General features: G+C 42.3%; 1 protein-coding gene across 7 annotated transcripts in view; it reads right to left on the bottom strand.

Annotated features, from left to right (window-relative positions):
* DDHD1 (DDHD domain containing 1) overlaps positions 1–4,605 on the bottom strand; it is a 119,924-nt gene extending 115,319 nt beyond the window's left edge. For all 7 annotated transcript variants that reach the window (XM_050800080.1, XM_050800083.1, XM_050800084.1 and 4 more), the window contains exon 1: positions 3,547–4,605. In XM_050800080.1, the coding sequence (XP_050656037.1) occupies positions 3,547–4,381 (835 nt within the window). In that variant the 5' untranslated portion in view covers positions 4,382–4,605. The remainder of the gene's footprint in view (positions 1–3,546) is intronic.
* Between the last annotated feature and the right edge of the window lie 12,667 nt (positions 4,606–17,272).

The raw sequence follows: 17,272 nt of genomic DNA, 5'->3' as shown, positions 1-17,272 counted from the left end.
TCTTTCACCTCTGATGAGGTACTGACTAATAACAAGAAATTGTGGGCACTCAACAACTGTGCACTGGTTAACTTTACTAACCTGTGCACTTCTAAAAATAAGGTGTATAGTTTTTTTGAGATCCACATATAGTTAACACCTAGTACAATGTGCCAACCACTGTAATAAGGATGTTACATGTAATAATCCTCAAAACAAGTCTATGAAATGAGTACAAACAGGAAGAACACTGCGAACAAGAGAGCTCACAACCATTACTCAGCATGATTAGTTTTTATCTAGAATGTCCACATGCAGCCAGAAGAATATCTAAACATACAATAAAACAAAAATAAGTTTACAACTAATATTTTTTCATATGTAATAATATTGGCTCCTCATTAATAGAAGACAAATTCTGTTCTCCTTTCTGATTCATGTACCCCAAATTAGTTCAGATTTTATCTGCTAGTCAAGTTCAAAAGGAAGAATAAAATAAAATATTTCTTTTAGAATAGGTATAGCTAACTTGTTGGCCTTGACACCCAGATGCAGTGGGCTAAATTAGGACACAAAAATCTAAATGGCCAATGGATTCATACCACCATTCTACACAGGAACTTACTGGACTTTTTTTATTTTTAAACTCTTTTATTACCACTAACCAGTTTCCAAAACAGCTAAAAAGGAAAAGTAAAATGTGAGCAAGGTCAAAAGCTGCAACATATAGTATGAGTTTTTCTATTTGAAGAAAGGCTGAAGAACCCATACGGGGACTGGACCCTCCTAGAAAGTGTGAAAATGTACACACAGAGACTTAAGAAACTAATTAAAGTTATATGAGATTCTGTGAGAAATGGCAAATTACAGGATAGATAAAAAGCACGATTGTGATTTTATTATAGCTCATATGAGGGCTTGGACATCCACAGGACTGTATCTTGTAGAGAATTATTTAGAAAATGCTAAAATAGAGATAAAAACAGGTGTTGCTCTTATGCTAGTTAACAAAAATTTATAAGCTATAATTGGCCTAATGGCTATTTGCTTTAGGAAAGAAGACTGGAGAAAGACAAGTCCACATTACCTTTAGGTTAACTTTTGTAGGCTCCCACCAGTTCTTACTTGATTTATGATACTAGCATTCTACTGATATTCTGCTTCCAACTCTCCAGCTCAACCTTTGCATTGTCACTAATCACATGTAAGTATAAAGAACCTTCTACTGTTTGGTTCCTCATTACTCACAGGATAAAGGCCAAACTCCTTAGCACTGCTTATCCACTCTGTCCCTTTTCCAGCTATTCTCCCAAATGTGCCATTCATGTGCAGGTGCTCCCTTCACAATCTCCATCCTGTCCCTGACCAAACACCAGCCCTCACATACTTCGGTCTCTGTGGTTGGTCAAAGCCCAAACCCAACCCCATGTGGTCTCAGTGCCTGCAGGTGTAGACTTCACTTCCTTAAAATGCCATGCAGTTTCAGACCTGTGTCCTTGTGTATGTACCTATCTAGCTGGAATGCCCTTCCCTCTATTTCTCTGCTTCATTAAATTCATCCTGTAAGACTCTGTCTTAAATATTCTGGGACGCTTTCCTGATACCCTCACCCTTGGATGGGTCAGAAGCTCTTTGCATTAATGCAATGTATTCCCCCACTAGACTAATGAATGAACTGCTTCATCACTTTGTAGCTGAGTGACCTTGGACAAGCTCATTAATTTCGCTGAGCCCATTTCTTCATGTATATAATGTTAGTATTAATTTGCTATCACTGTAAAATAATGAACGTCAAAAATCACTTTGTAAACAGTGAAGCACTATGCAGGCATTAACAATTTTATCAAAAACCAAGAGAGCACACAGTATTCTTGGTGAATATACTTCAGTTTAATCTAAGGGTAAGATTCATCTCTCGGTTTCCGTCCCCTCTCCAAGGATACCCTGTATTTTTATCCAACTTTCTGACTCCACTAAGTCTTGGTACTTCTATATTCAGGAAAAAAAAAAAATGATGATGTTTAAGTCATTTGAAGGAAACACCGAGCGGGAAGCTCTCAAAGGGTAAGGATTTTCCTTTTCCCCATCTTTCTTAATGCCTTCACAAGAGTACCGTTATGGACATACAAATACTCTGAATATGAAAGAACTGAATGAATATAAACATACCCTGTCTTTAGTGAGCTTATAATCTAAAAAAGTGAATGATGTAACAGATCTCACTGAATCTGACCTTATAAAAATGGTAATGAATGCCTTTAGTATCATCTTAATGTGCAGTAAGAAATTAAATTTCCTGCTATTATTTTATTTGGTGATTTGACACACGTTGGAATTGCTATCTTAGTAAGTCATGCTTAACATATGAATGTTTTAACATTATCAGAATCACTGATTGCAATTCAATAACTAGTTATTGAATATGTATTGCACTAGGCCCTATCAGAGTACAAAGGTAAAGGTGATGGGCTCTGCCGATGGTAAGGTGCTAAACATACAGAAAGGAAGCTGTCACCAATCCATCTAATTAATAGAGGGCAGAGTGCTGTATGGAGGATTTAAGGGTTGTGACAATCATTGAAGACACCTGAGTTAGGGCACTGGGCCCATGAAAATTAGAAGTGTATATTACATATAATACTGGTGGTCAATAACTTCTGTGACTATTGAATATCTACTATATATTACATATGTAGTATTTGCTGCATGCACTGGCAGATATTTATGGTCACCTTCTTCCTATTCAACTATAAACCCATCTGTGTTATTGTCTAATAAATACTGTTAACACTCGTATCACACGTAAGTACCAACCATAGTTCCAAGCCCTTGAGGTATATTTTCTAATTTACTTTCACAACAATCCCATGAGGTAGGTACAATTTCTCCCCTTTTACAGATGAGGAAGACGGGGCACAGAAATAGTAATTTTTCAAGGTTAGGATGCAAAGACGAAAATATGTAAATGAGGACCTAAGAGACAGAATCCAGTATTCCATCGAGGGAGCGGAGCCACTTGCCAGAGCTGCTTCACGCAGTGCTTTCCACCTCTCCGAACACACCCAGTGGGAACCACCTATCTCCTTTCCCGCCAGGGATACTTTTTCTTTTCCTGAATCCATAACTAAGCTGTAGATTCTCGAGCAGATCCTCTCAAACCTTCCTACCCCAGAAAACGTGCCGCTCTTTAAATCATAGGCTGTTCAGGGTAAATGAGACCGAACCAGATCCCCAGGTGGACAAAGCTGGTAGGATCACGAAATTAAACCTCGGGCTGCGGATCCGTTCCTGGATCACTTCCAGGGGATGGCAGCAGCACCCGGCTCACCCAGGAGGCGCTACTCACTAAGGTATCCAGTCCTCCTGACCCCAGGCAGCTTGGGTTTTGCCATCTGCTCGTTTACCCTTCACCTGCCGACGCTCCCTGCGCAATCTCCATCCTGCCCCGGACAAACGCCAGGCCTCACGCGCCTCCCTCTTCGCGGCGACCAGTCCCAAACCCACACCGGTGCACATCGGCCCATGCGGGGACAGCCCGTCCCGCCCTAACCCCAGCCCGCTACTCACGGTTCCAATATACCGGGTAGCACTCTCCTTGGGTCACATCCACCTCGTAGAGGCCACCCCGCACGCACACAGGCTCGATGTTCACCAGTTCCACCACCTCGGGCTCGTGCCCCGTCGTACTCTGGCAGAAGCCACAGGCGCGGTCCTCATCGTCATCTTCTCCGGAACTGGAGGCTGGGCCCGTGGGAGAGCACACATGGTTGCCGTCCCGGTCCTCGCCCTGGCGCCGGGCACCCGTGGCCTGCAGCAGAGTCCGGAAAGCGAGCTCGATGCGGAGCGAGTCGTAGCCGATGAAGGGCTTCCAGGTCTTCTTGTCCTCCTTGTAAAACCAGCGTACCTCCTCCGGGCCCAGCTCCGTCACTACCTCATAGCGGTGCCGGGCCGCCGGGCCGCCAAGCCGGGTACGTTTCCTTTCCCCGGGGACCCCCCCTGTCGCCCCGCCGCCCCCCGAGTTCGTCGGGACCAGCGGAGGCTGCTGCGGCGGGTGCAGCGACAAGGAGCTGCCGCCGCCGCCGCTCTCGCCCTCGCTGTAGTAGCGCAGCGAGGAGCCCGACTCAGCGGAGCTGAAGTCATAGTTCTCGTCACTGAGGCAGGGGTCCAGCGCCAGGTGGTGGTTGTGGTCCTCAGTGCCCGGCGCCAAATGCAGCCCGGGATCCCCGCGAAGCAGGGCCAGGGGCACGTCGCCGTCGCCCGGGTCCCCGCCGGGCAGGTGCTCGAAGCAGCAGACGCCGCCGCCGAACGCCGGCCCCGCGTCTGAGCCCAGCTCCCAGGCGCCGCCGCCGCCTCGGCCGTTATGCTCGGGGCTCCGCGGGGACCCGCGGCCCGGGTAATTCATGCTGTGGAGACGCCGCCGGCTGCCCGGCGGCGCGCGGAGCCGTGACCCCCAGCGCTTCCGCCACACATTCAACGCCGCCGCCCTCTCCACCCAGAGTTTTTAATCTTTCAAATCCCGACCCGTGCTGCGGCGGCCGCGGCAGCCGCTCCGCCCCCAAGAGACCCGCATCCGCCGCAGCCGCGTTCTGCGGCCCGCCCCATTGTCACGCAGCCCGACGTAGGCGGTGCTTCGGTCCCGGCCCCGCCCCCCGGCCGCGCGCGCCGCCCCGGAAGCCCGGGCTGTAGCGGCGCCGCGAGCTGGCCTCCTGCTGTGCCCCTCTTGCCGGGAGTGCAGGCTTGCCTCAGGTCGCCCGCCGCTGTTGGGCCTCCTCGGCTCCCTTCCTCTTTACCTGCGGTCTTCATGCACAGCTGCCTCGGTCCCCCCCTTCTGGAGTTCACAGCCCAGATGTGGATAGGCTTTATCCCACTCATCCTTGCAGTGTGGGTCATGAGCCCAGAGCCTTAAGCTGCGTGTCAAGAGGGCCCCGGGATGTTGGATTCAGCATTGCTTTTTTTGACCTTAGGCCCTACTGCGGCCTCACCTGGACATTTTGTCACCAGGCCCTGGTCCCTCCAGACAGAACCAGGACGCATAAGTGGATGGATACGAGGGCACTCCACCCCACACCCATCACTCACCTTGGTGTCACCACTCCCACTGGGAAACTGGAATCTAAACCTCACTTCATATGCCATCTCATATTATTACTTATATTTTAATGCTTGGATTTCCTGTTTTCTCAACCTCATTGCAAGGCACTTGACGGAAACCAAGTCTGTATGTCAGCCTCTCCCAAACAGTGGGTGTACAATCAGTCTTAATTGATTATAATGATGTCAAGTCCAGCCAACTGTGGTAAAGAGTATTCGATTGAGAGCTAGAAAGCAACTAGGTTCTAGATTTAGCATTGCTAACCAGCCACAGGCAAATCACATAATCTCCCAGATCTTTTTAGTTTCCTCATCTGTAAAATTAAGATTCTTGGACCAGATAATATCTAAAGTTCCTTCTAGCAATGGAATTCTATGAACTTTAAGGTTTCTTCCAGATTTTTATGCATCTCTGATTCTGTAACTCATATTCTGGAATCAAGTTGAATACAGAGGCTCCCTTATGTGGGTCTTTTTTATTTAAAAAAATTGTTTTGTAAGCACATCACCCTATGTTGAGAATCCAGAGAAAAACTATCTCCAATCTCAGTGTTTTCATTTTAAGAATAGACAATCTTCACTGTTTCTTTTACTCTCTTTCTGGTGGAATCAGATTGGTAGGGCAATTTTTCAGGCTCCTGAGATGTAACCAGTCAGACATTACACTGTCATTATTTAAGTCAGGACCCATCTGAAGTTTGTACAGTGCCTTTGTAGGAATTTGAAAAAAGGCATTGCTTCCTGTGGGCAGATACAGAGCAGTGTTGGAGTTCATGGCTTGTCAAGTAGAATACAGGCTGGATTTTCTGCCCCAATTAGTGCCCTTAGCTGGTTAACCTTGTGCAGTGAACAACCTATCCAATTGTATACTGCAGCTCTGACTGAAAGCATCTAAGATCAGAACGCTCTTTACCACTCAAAAAAAAAAAAATTTCTGAGTACTTGCTTCCCAGTTGCTCCTCCAATATTTCTATTGACAATATGCAGAAAACGATATTGGGTATGAGTTTTGGTCTATTTACTAGCTGTAAAAGCATTCATTCTACAGGGTTTGAATGAATATGCTAACTTCTACTATAAAAGAGAATGGGAGAGAGTTCTTTCTTTCTTCAAGGAGCTTACAGCCTAGAGGGGGATACAGACAAGTAAACAGATACCTTATATTATAGGACAGTATGAAAAGTACTATGAAGGGTATTGTAAATAAGGAATATCACAACATTTAAAATAATTCTATTCCTTTATGTTTCTTGATAGAATGTAGCCTAACTATATAGTTATCTGGTCAGATTATTTTGGCCAGATTTTAACTCTTGACTACACAATTTCCATTAACATTATCCGCTGTTAAAAAAAAAAAGTACTTTTGCTTTGCATTGAATGAATGTTTCTATTATTTTTAAGTGTTGTGCTTATTTGGTTATTTTGAGAAGGTTATACTTTTGTGGTTCACTGGGGAAATGCTACACTCGTTTTAGGTAGAGTGATCATTTTTGAAGGAAATGTTGATTCTCAACACAACCCAAGTGGCAGAAGAAGGGAATCCTAGATTCTCTGCTGACCTTGTTATCTTGGTCTAGAGCCAGGTGTGTGTAATCTTTTGTCTTCCCTGGGCCACATCGAAAGAAGAAGAATTGTCTCGAGTCACACATAAAATACACTAACACTAATGGTAGCTGATGTGCTTAAAAAATCCTGAAAAAAATCTCATAATGTTTTAAGAAAGTTTATGAATTTGTGTTGGGCCACATTCAAAGCCGTCCTGGGCTGCATATGGCCCATGGGCTGCAGGTTGGACAAGCTTGGTCTAGACCTTGTTGAGGGGAGATGTCAATCAACATTTGTGGGCTGAGATTGCTTCTGCCCCTTGGAAGTGAGCTGGGGCTATGGCAGACCCATATACCGGGTCCCAGGCTGACAATGCTCAGAAGATATTTGAAAGCACAATATCTAACTTCATGTGACTGCATGTATTTATTTCCTTTTCACTCCCTAGCCATATCAAAGCAAAGATCATGATGTTTTTCTTCTCAACTTTTCTGCTTTAAAAAGTCTTGTTTTATCTAATGCTTCCTGTTCCTACTCTCCTTTTGCTTTCTAGAGCATCTTCACAGGTAATATCATCCTGACCAGAGGGAGATGGGTTGGGGCATCTATTTTAGTCCACACCTGCCAGAATAGGTGTCAGGTGGCTCCTCACCACTCTACATCATTAGTGTGTACAATGGACACAGTATTATCTGAACTTTCATGGCTCTATGTAAAGCATTCCACTGTATTTGAATAATTATGCAAGACCAGGCCTCTTTCACGTAAGGCAAATAAGTGTGATTGATTCAGACTTCTGGCATTACTGGGCCATGCTGCCGCAAGAAACAGGTGCATGTGGAATCAAGCCTGACGGAGTTATTGGTGTGGAGAAAAAAAAAAAGAGGTAAAACCAGTTGGTTTGTACTACAAAAGACTAAAACAGCTCATCTGTGTATCCTACCACTTTCCTGTCCCCATTAGGCATATGGCAAGACCTATCTGGTAACAATGACCATCTCCTCCATGCGTCTCAAAGATGTTATAGTGCAATTGCATGCTGTCTTTCCTTTTTCTTCTTTTCTTAAAGTTTGTCCCTGTTGTTCATTTTATTATTTTAGAGATAGGGTCTTGCTGTTGCCCAGGTGAAGTATAGGAGCCCAATCCTAGCTCACTGCACACTCGAACTCCTGGCCTCAAGTAATTCTCCTGCTGCAGCCTCCCCAGTATCTAGTATTACAGGCACAAGCCACCGTATTGCTCATTTTAACCTGTCTTCGCCTTTGTAACATTAGGGATCGCTTGATGCCGAGTAATTTATCCTAAGCCAACATCCCACACCTGCACTTGAAATAGCTTCATCCAAAGTGTATGATGGAAGACATCTATTTAGAATGAAAGAAAGAAGGCAGACATAACCATGCCACCATCTGCTGTATCTCCTGTTTGATAAGCTATCCACCATACCTTAAATTTTATTTCACTTTTTGGTTTTAGGATTACACTTATCCAATTTTTAAAGATGGGAGTGTTTTCTTTGATGCTCTGACTAAATGAAACAACAACCTAGACTGAAGCAGGGAACATTCACTGGACATTTCAGGCACTGTGCTAGGCTCTACAGTGAAGCATTCACAGTCTAGTGGTGTCTATAAATGAAACCACAATGCCAACTTTTAAATTCCTGTGAGGAATATAATTGTAATGCCACTATAGCTGCATCACTACCCCAGGGGTCATTCTCTCCCTAAAAACAGATTAATAGACAAAATGAAATTACAATCCAAAGGAAGCAAGGTGGGTAGAAATAACGTAGGGATTCATAATGAATAAAGTCATTAATCCTTCCATTTATTCATTCAACAAATATTTATTGTCTAGTGCTATTGTGAAGAAGGTTTTGGTTTTATTTTTAACTGAAATCACACTTAAAATTTAGAATTATGAAATGCATTTACTTAAAGATTTATAAGAGGCTTATCCACAAAACCATACTTGCGAAAACCCTATAAAAATGCTTTCTATTCTTTTTGGAAATAAAGATCAATGGTGCTGAAGGTATATATTCTAATGAAAGAAAGTATGAATCAATACAACATTGATGCATACTCTGTGGAGGCAGCCACAAAATCCTCGTCATCTTGTTTATATCAGACAGATTTGGCCATCTTCCTGCCCTTTCATTATAGAAAAATGAGTTGGGCCATAGCTATCAGCTGCTGTGAGGCCCACATTATGCATCCATTGTAGATGCATTTAATGACTTCTGTGCTCTAGGGTTTTTTCCTACCTCCATAGGTAAGTTGAAAGTATATATTTGTTCACAGACTCATATGAGCCTTCAATAAAAAGTAATTGATAATCATAATATGGTGCTGAGCAAGACTTAGAGGCAGCACCTTGTATATGTGTATTTTATTCTGATTTTCATAAATAAGTTAAAAAGGAAAGAAAAGAGAAGCTTTGTTCCAATAAGGATTTATTTCCACGAATGTAACTGTCAGTAATTTGCTGAGCATTTAAAGGACTGAAGGGCAGAATTGATTTACTGTTTTTGCAACTACTGCTTTAAAAAGTATGTTTATCCTTACATCATAAGTCAGCAATTCATTTAAAGTTTCAGCTTGAACAAAATATGATTCTAGGCTGGGTACGGTGGCTCACACCTGTAATCCCAGCACTTTAGGAGGCTGAGGCGGGCAGATCACAAGGTCAGGAGTTCGAGACCAGCCTGCCCAACATGGTGAAGCCCTGTCTCTACTAAAAATACAAAATTAGCTGGGCGTGGTGGTGCATGCCTGTAATTCCAGCTACTAGGGAGGCTGAGGCAGGAGAATCACTTGAAACTGGGAGGCGGAGGTTGCAGTGAGCTGAGATCTTGCCACTGCACTCCAGCCTGGGCACCAAGAGTGAAACTCCGTCTCAAAATAATAATAATAATAATTTTATATATATATATATACACACACACATATATATATATATGATTCTAGACTCACAAGCTTACAAATTCTTTTTGTGGGTCTCCCACTGTGTTATTTGAACCATACTAGATAGCCGTTAGGGTAATACCATTAATAAATGTAAATGGCATGGTAGGAAAGCAAAGTTCTTCAGAAATTTTATCTTCAAGATTCAGCAACATGTATTTTAAATATGAGAAATTAGTAACAATGGCCCTGCATTTGTGACTCCTTTCTTCACTTCTTAAGTTTACAACATCAGATTCACACTAATTCTTAATCATCTGTAAGAACTCACAAATAGTCCTTCTTTTGATTATTCATATTACTCTGATTCTCGGGTTAACAATTATAAACTTTGATCACTCATGTGACTGTACTTCTCAGGTTAGAAATTATAAACCTCTGGGCCAGGTGGATCAGGCCTGTAATCCCAGCACTTTGGGAGGCTAAGGCAGGAGGATCGCTGGAGCTAGGAGTTCATAACCAGCCTAGGCAACATGACGAAACCTTGTTGCTACCAAAAACAAAACAAAAAACAAAAACAAAGATTAGCCGGACGTGGTGGTGTGCCTATAGCCTCAAGTACTCAGGAGGCTGAGGTGGGAGGATTGCTTGAACCTGGGAGGCGAAGGTTGCAGTGAACTGAGATCATGCCACTGCAATCCAGCCTGGGTGAGAGTGATACCTCATCTCAAAAAAAAAAAAAAAAAAAAAAAAAGGAGGATATATATATATGTATATAATTATAAACCTTAAGAAGATATAGAGGGACAGTGTATTCGTTTCCTACGGCTGCACTGCATGATTTAAAACAACAGAAATGGCCAGGTGTGGTGGCTCATGCCTGTAATCCCAACACTTTGGGAGGCCGAGACAGGTGGATCACCTGAGGTCAGGAATTCCAGCCAACATGGCAAAACTCTATCTCTACTAAAAATACAAAAATTAGCTGAGCGTGGTGGCAGGTGCCTGTAATCCCAGCTACTCGGGAGGCTGAGGCAAGAGAATGGCACGACCCCGGGAGGTGGATCTTGCAGTGAGCTGAGATTGCGCCAGTGACTCCAGCCTGGGTGACAGAGTGAGACTCCACCTCAAAAAAAAAAAAAAAAAAAAAAGACATGCAAAAGAACAAATATATGTGAGAAAATTGGAGAAAAGGGAAAATTGAGGTCAGAAAAATAAAAAATCAGAGAATAAATCATCCTGGGCAAAGCCCTATATATTTGTAAAATACAGATGGGCCACAATTAGATTCTGCGCTTTCCAGCAGATTAGCTATGTGATTCATAGTTTCAATCAGATGAAAGTTAGTTACTGATATTTGTTCTTCATATGTAAGCAAGGGAATAAAGCATTATTCAGTAGAGGGAATTCCTTATTTTCATTTTTAGAATTTTAGATGAAATGTAAATTAATAAATATATATATTTTTTGAGAGAGAGTCTTGCTGTCACCAGGGGTGGAGTGCAGTGGTGCAATCTTGCCTCACTGCAACCTCTGCCTCCTGGGTTCAAGCGATTCTCGTGCCTCAGCCTCCCGAGTAGCTGGGAGTACAAGTATCTGCCACCACACTAGGCTTTTTTTTTTTTTTTAGTAGAGGTGAGGTTTCACCATGTTGGCCAGGCTGTTCTCAAACTCCTGACCTCAAGTGATCCACCCACTTCACCATCCTTAAGTGATGAGTTTACAGGTGTGAGCTATCCGCCTGGCCTGATAAATATATTATTGTAATACTTTGCTACAGATATTCTTCTCTTTAACTTCTCAGATAAGTCATGGATTTTTCTAAAAAGTACCTTTGGGAAGCCAATGGGAGAGAGATTATCTTTCCTAAACCCTTACTGACATAGATATAGGTATTAGACAATATAATCCAAAGTGTATTATCTCTGTTTTGAAAACCAAGCAAGAACAAAAAACCAAAACCAGAAAAACTGAAAACAGAAAGCTATTCTATAGTAGAAAATATCTTGATCTAAGAATGAAAATAGCAGAATGGTTAAATAGCCTATGGTACATCATGACTATGGAACACTATGGAAAGAAGAGCTAAGCTGGGCATGGTGGCTCACGCCTGTAATCCCAGCACTTTGGGAGGCTGAAGCGGATGAATCACCTGAGATCAGGAGTTCCAAACCAGCCTGGTCAACATGGTGAAACCCTGTCTCTACTAAAAATATGAAAAAATTAGCCAGGTGTGGTGGCGGGTGCCTGTAATCCTACTTACTCAGGAGGATGAGGTAGGAGAATCGCTTGAACCTGGGAGACAGGGGTTTCAGTGAGTCAAGATCACGCCATTGCACTCCAGCCTGGGCAACAAGAGCAAAACTCCATATCAAAGAAAAAAATAAAAATAAAAACAGCAAAAAGAATGTACTGGAACAGAAAGAACTCAAAGACATATTATTTATTAGAGGAAAATGTCAAGTTACAGAATAACCCATGGTTTGATCTTATTTTTACATTAAAAACACAAACATCCCCACACTATCTGTGTGTGTATATACATATATGCATATATTTTTATATGTTTACCAACATATATGCAAGTTGTTGAGAAAAGGATATGTTTGAATGGATATGTTCCAAACTATCTGCATAGTTAATTCTGGATGGTGAGGGGGAAGTAAAGGTAGACCTTAAGTTCTATATCTGAACTTTATATGATGAGCACATATTCATATGTTACTTGTAGAATTAAAAATAGCTTTTAAAAATAAGTAAAATAGGCCAGGCATTGTGGCTCACGCCTGTAATCTCAGCACTTTGGGTGGCCAAGGAGGGGAGATCACTTGAGGTCAGGTGTTCAAGACCCGCCTGGTCAACATGGTGAAACCCTGTCTCCACTAAAAATACAAAAATTAGCTGGTTGTGGTGGTGGGCACCTGTAGTCCCAGCTACTCGGGAGGCTGAGGCAGGAGAATCACTTGAACATGGGAAACGGAGGTTGCAGTGAGCTGAGATTGCGCCACTGCACTCCAGCCTGGGCAACAGAGCAAGACTCTGCCTCAAAAAGAAATAATAAAATAAAATAAGTAAAATAAAAGGGAAAATACAATTTAATATTGACCACACCTACCTGCTTTTAGAGATTTTTCTTCAAGCAGCCCTTTCCCTTATGGACTGCATCAATTTAGACAATTAACATATTTGAATGAAATCACTGTCTACAGGTGTCATACAAATCACATGCAGATTGCAGACAGAGTTAGGTTCAGTTTTCAGTCTTGTGAAAGACTGAGTGTGAGCTTTGAGTCTCAGATTCACCATCAGTCACATGGGAATAATAACAATACTTGCCTCACTTTGTTGTGGTAAAGATTATTTAAGACAAAATGAGCTTATGTGTATGAAAGCTCTTGTGGTACCTCCCGTGATTGTCACTTGCCATAGCTGACAGCAAACATATTATGCAACAAAAGACTTCCTATTTTTCAAAAGTTTTCTCCCCTTGCTTTCTTTTTATGTGTAAGTCTTACAAAGTAGAATTGGTGAGAATCAGCGTCTAAAACACCTTATTTGCATTTCTTTCTATTCCTCTGATACCTTAGTTACTCAACCTTGTTCATCTCAGAACTGTTGGCCAATCTACACAGAGATGAGGAAAAGGGACTCAACCTCTCAGTCCTCAAAGGGCCTGTAATTACTCACGTTCTCTTCTCTGAAGCTGTTCTTAAACCCTTTTTGGCTTCTCCATGTTAGTACAACTTCTTGGAAAGGCCACAGACCTGAATTCTAGATCACGTGCAGTCCTTGTTGCAACTTTGTGCTCTCCCCTACTTAATAGTGCTGGCCTTCTTAATACCAGTGGAGGAATCCATGGAGTTTTAAAAACTAAAATTTAACCCACTCTCTTTTTTTTTTTTTTGAGACGAAGTCTGTGTCTTGTCCCCCAAACTGGAGTGCAATGGCGCGATCTCGGCTCACTGCAGCTTCCACCTCCCAGGTTCAAGAGATTCTCCTGCCTCAGCCTCCCGAGTAGCTGGGATTACAAGAGCCTGCCACCACGCCCAGCTAATTTTTGTATTTTTAGTAGAGACAGGGTTTCACCATGTTGGTCAGGCTGGTCTCGAACTCCTGACCTTAGGTGATCTGCTGGAATTATAGGCGTGAGCCACCGTTCCTGGCCAATTTAACACATTCTTTAATGTGCTTTGTTTAAAATCTTCTTTAGAAGAGTCCAGGAACCCATGAGATTCCTTTGTGCCTACAAATTCCGATCTCCTTTAAAGGTCATGAAAACTGTGAGAACCCCATTAGAGCTAAATAAGTTTTAAGGTAAGTGAAACTTTCTTGGAGTTTTCTGATTGATGACCTGGTAGTCTAAGTCACAGGTGAAAACATAGAATTCTTAGGGAGAAAAAAGATGCAAATAGAATTTTATGCTCAGTAGCATATTTCAGCTCTTATAAATAATTGTCAGACAATATTTTCCTACTTGTAAAATGAGGGACTATGAAAATGATCCTTCTCTCAAGAGCGATGAGTTATTAGAGTAATTGACAAAAGGTCAACTCCAATGAAGACATATGTATTGAATGCCTACTATGTATCAGCCAAGTACTGTCATCCCTCAGCAGCTGTGGGTGATTGGTTCTAGGACCCCTTACAGATGCCAAAATTTGTGAATGCTCAAGTCCCTTACATAGAATAGCACAGTATTTGCATATAACCCATGCATATTCTCCTGTATACTTTCAATCATCTATAGATTACTTATTAATATAATATCTGTATTATAAAACATAATGTAAATGCTATGTAAATACTTGTTATACTGTATTGTTTAGGGAATAATGACAAAAAAAGGTCTGTACATGTTCAGTACAGAGACAAGCATCGTAGGCCTACCTGCATTTTTTATCTGTGGCTGGTTAACTCTAGATGCAGAGTCCATGGATACTGAGTGTTGACTGTACTCTTTCAGAGTACTCTTACAGAGTACTCTTACAGACAATAATAGACTGACCCATATAGGACTTATGATATAGTGGAAAAAGTAGAAAATATGCAGTTGCAAAGTGTGAAAGAAGCCATAAGAAGGGCCTTGAAGGGTGCTATTATGATATTTGGAGGGATGAACAACCCATCAGTTGGGTGTGAGGATGAGAACATTCATTTGCAGAAGCCATCCCAGAAAAAGAGATACTGTCTTCATCTGTTTTATTTTGCTATGACTGAATACCACAGATTGAGTAATTTATTAAAAAAAAAATTAGAATAAAAAAAGAAAATGAAATTTTTAAAATATGAAGAAAAAAGAAAAAGAAAAAGAAACGAAATGTATTTAGCTCATGGCTCTGGAGGCTGGGAAGTCCAAGAGCCTAATACCAGCATTTGGTGAAGGCCTTCTTGCTGGATCATAACATGGCAGAAAACATCACATGGTGAAAGGAAAGAGCATGCATGTCAGCTCAGATCTTTCTCTTCCTCATTTTATAAAGCTTGAACAGTCCCATCATGGGCCCCCACCCTGATAACCTTGTCTAATCTTAATGACCTCCCAAAGCCCCACCTCCAACCAATATGAATTTGGGGAATAAGTTTCCAATATATGAAATTTGGGGAGCACATTTAAACCATAGCAGAAACCCAAGCCAGGACTTGAAAGACGAATAGAAGGTAACTGAAAAGGGGAGTGGAGGTGGAATGCAGAAGAAAATTCCAGGCAGAAAGAATCATGTACCTACTGATCCAAAGTCATGAAAGAGCTAGATGAACTGGAAAATAGAGAGTAAGCCAGGAATGATGAGCAAGTGTTGATTACTAGAAAAGTCAAACAAAATAAAACAATAATTATCTAGAGCCAGGCATGTTGGTGCACGCATCTAGTCTTAGCTACTTGAGAGGCTGAGTTGGGAGGACTGCTTGAGCCCAAGAGTTCGAGACTAGCCTGGACAACTTAGCAAGACCCCCTCTAAAAATCATCTAAATATAGCAGATGCCATAACATATTTAAAGGGTGGGCTTAAGTCCCTAGCAATAATCAGAGCTACGACCTTCCTTAAATCAATGTGACTGGAAGCACTTTGATAGCTCCTTCAGCATGTAGCACAGGGCCTTGCACATAATTGCCACTCAGTCCATATAATTGAATGAGGACATTTCTAGGTATTTGTTTCACTCCATGACCAGTACTGATACCATTATTCTCATATAGTCTTCTCATGGGCTCATCCTCAGTCACTGTGCTGATTTTGATGGAAAGGACATCACAAGGCTCAACCCGCTTTAAAACACTTCCTCAACAGGGCATTTCCTTCCTACATGGTTTGACATACATTCATAACAAAGGTAGGAACACTGTCGTTGTTTGTTTATTTGTTTATTGAGATGGAGTTTCACTCTTGTTGCCCAGGCTGGAGTGCAATGGCACGATCTGGACTCATTGCAGCCTCTGCCTCCCAGGTTTAAGCGATTCTCTTGCCTCAGCCTCCCAAGTAGCTGGGATTACAGGCATGCACCACCATGCCCAGCTAATTTTGTATTTTTAGTACAGACAGGGTTTCACCGTGTTGGTCAGGCTGGTCTTGAACTCCTGATATCAGGTGATCCACCGGCCTCAGTCTCCCAAAGTGCTGGGATTATAGGCATGAGCCACCGCACCCAGCCTGTATGTATATTTTTAAATGTGTGCAGCTGGTATGACCAGGCTTTTCACTAGATATACATGCGGTCATATTAACTTTTTAATGCTCCAAATATAACTTGAGCCCCCACTTAATTGATTCCTAGTCAAATATTTCCCAAATTCCCTGTTGTCCCCCAAAGGATAGCTTATATCTGCTTACAGTCTGTTCACTACAGTAACCATCCAAGCCAACCATGTTCCTTTTCTACCAGCCTAGCAACACTGTGTTCACCCATATGCCCTGCCTGTCCTCTAAGTAGCTTGAAGGAATCTCGTTCCTTGGTAATGATGCTGTACCCTTCTGATATTGGTGGTAGCCTTGCCAAGAGCATGGTCTTCTGATTCCCTCTGGCTCTACCATCCAGGTGCCAAGCTGAGCAGGAAGGAGGGGACACCCCCAGCTCTGAGCCATGCCTTTCACCTGAAACTTCAATTGATCCTCCTGCCTCAGTCTCCTGAGTAGCTGGGATTACAGGCATGCACCACTACACCTGGCTAATTTTTTGTATTTTTAGTAGAGATGAGGTTTCACCATGTGGGCCAGGCTGGTCTTGAACTCCTAACCTCAAGTGATCCACCTGCCTCGGCCTCCCGATGTTCTGGGATTACAGGCATTGAGCCACTGCACCTGTCCAGAGTCTGCAACTCTTAAGTGACAACTTCTTTACTTCTATCACCCAGGTTTCAAAACTCTTAGGGCCAGGCCCAGCTAAAGCACTTTAGGCACAAAGGAAACTCTGCCATCCAGAGGGAAAAAGGTAGCTCCTTTGCCATTAACCTAATAAACTCTTAATTATTTAGCAGATTGGTAAAGACATGAAGGGTCTAAACTCTGAAGACCAGCCAATGTCAGTGTGTTAAATACCTGAGACTGGAAAACTCTAGGTAGTTTCGTATGAATCTGGTAGAAAAATGGGAAGAACAGAGGATGAGAGGGAAAGCTTCCAAAAAGAGATTCTAGACATAAATTATACACAAGACAAACTCTGGCCTATCAATTAAGCTGTAAACTTTTTGACTTTCTAACATCACCCATAAGTTAATATCACAACAAACTCTTAAAGTGTTGTCATAAATA

The sequence above is a fragment of the Macaca thibetana genome, chromosome 7, assembly GCF_024542745.1.
Source record: "Macaca thibetana thibetana isolate TM-01 chromosome 7, ASM2454274v1, whole genome shotgun sequence".
NCBI lineage: Eukaryota > Metazoa > Chordata > Mammalia > Primates > Cercopithecidae > Macaca > Macaca thibetana.
This window is presented reverse-complemented; position numbering and strand designations above follow the sequence as displayed.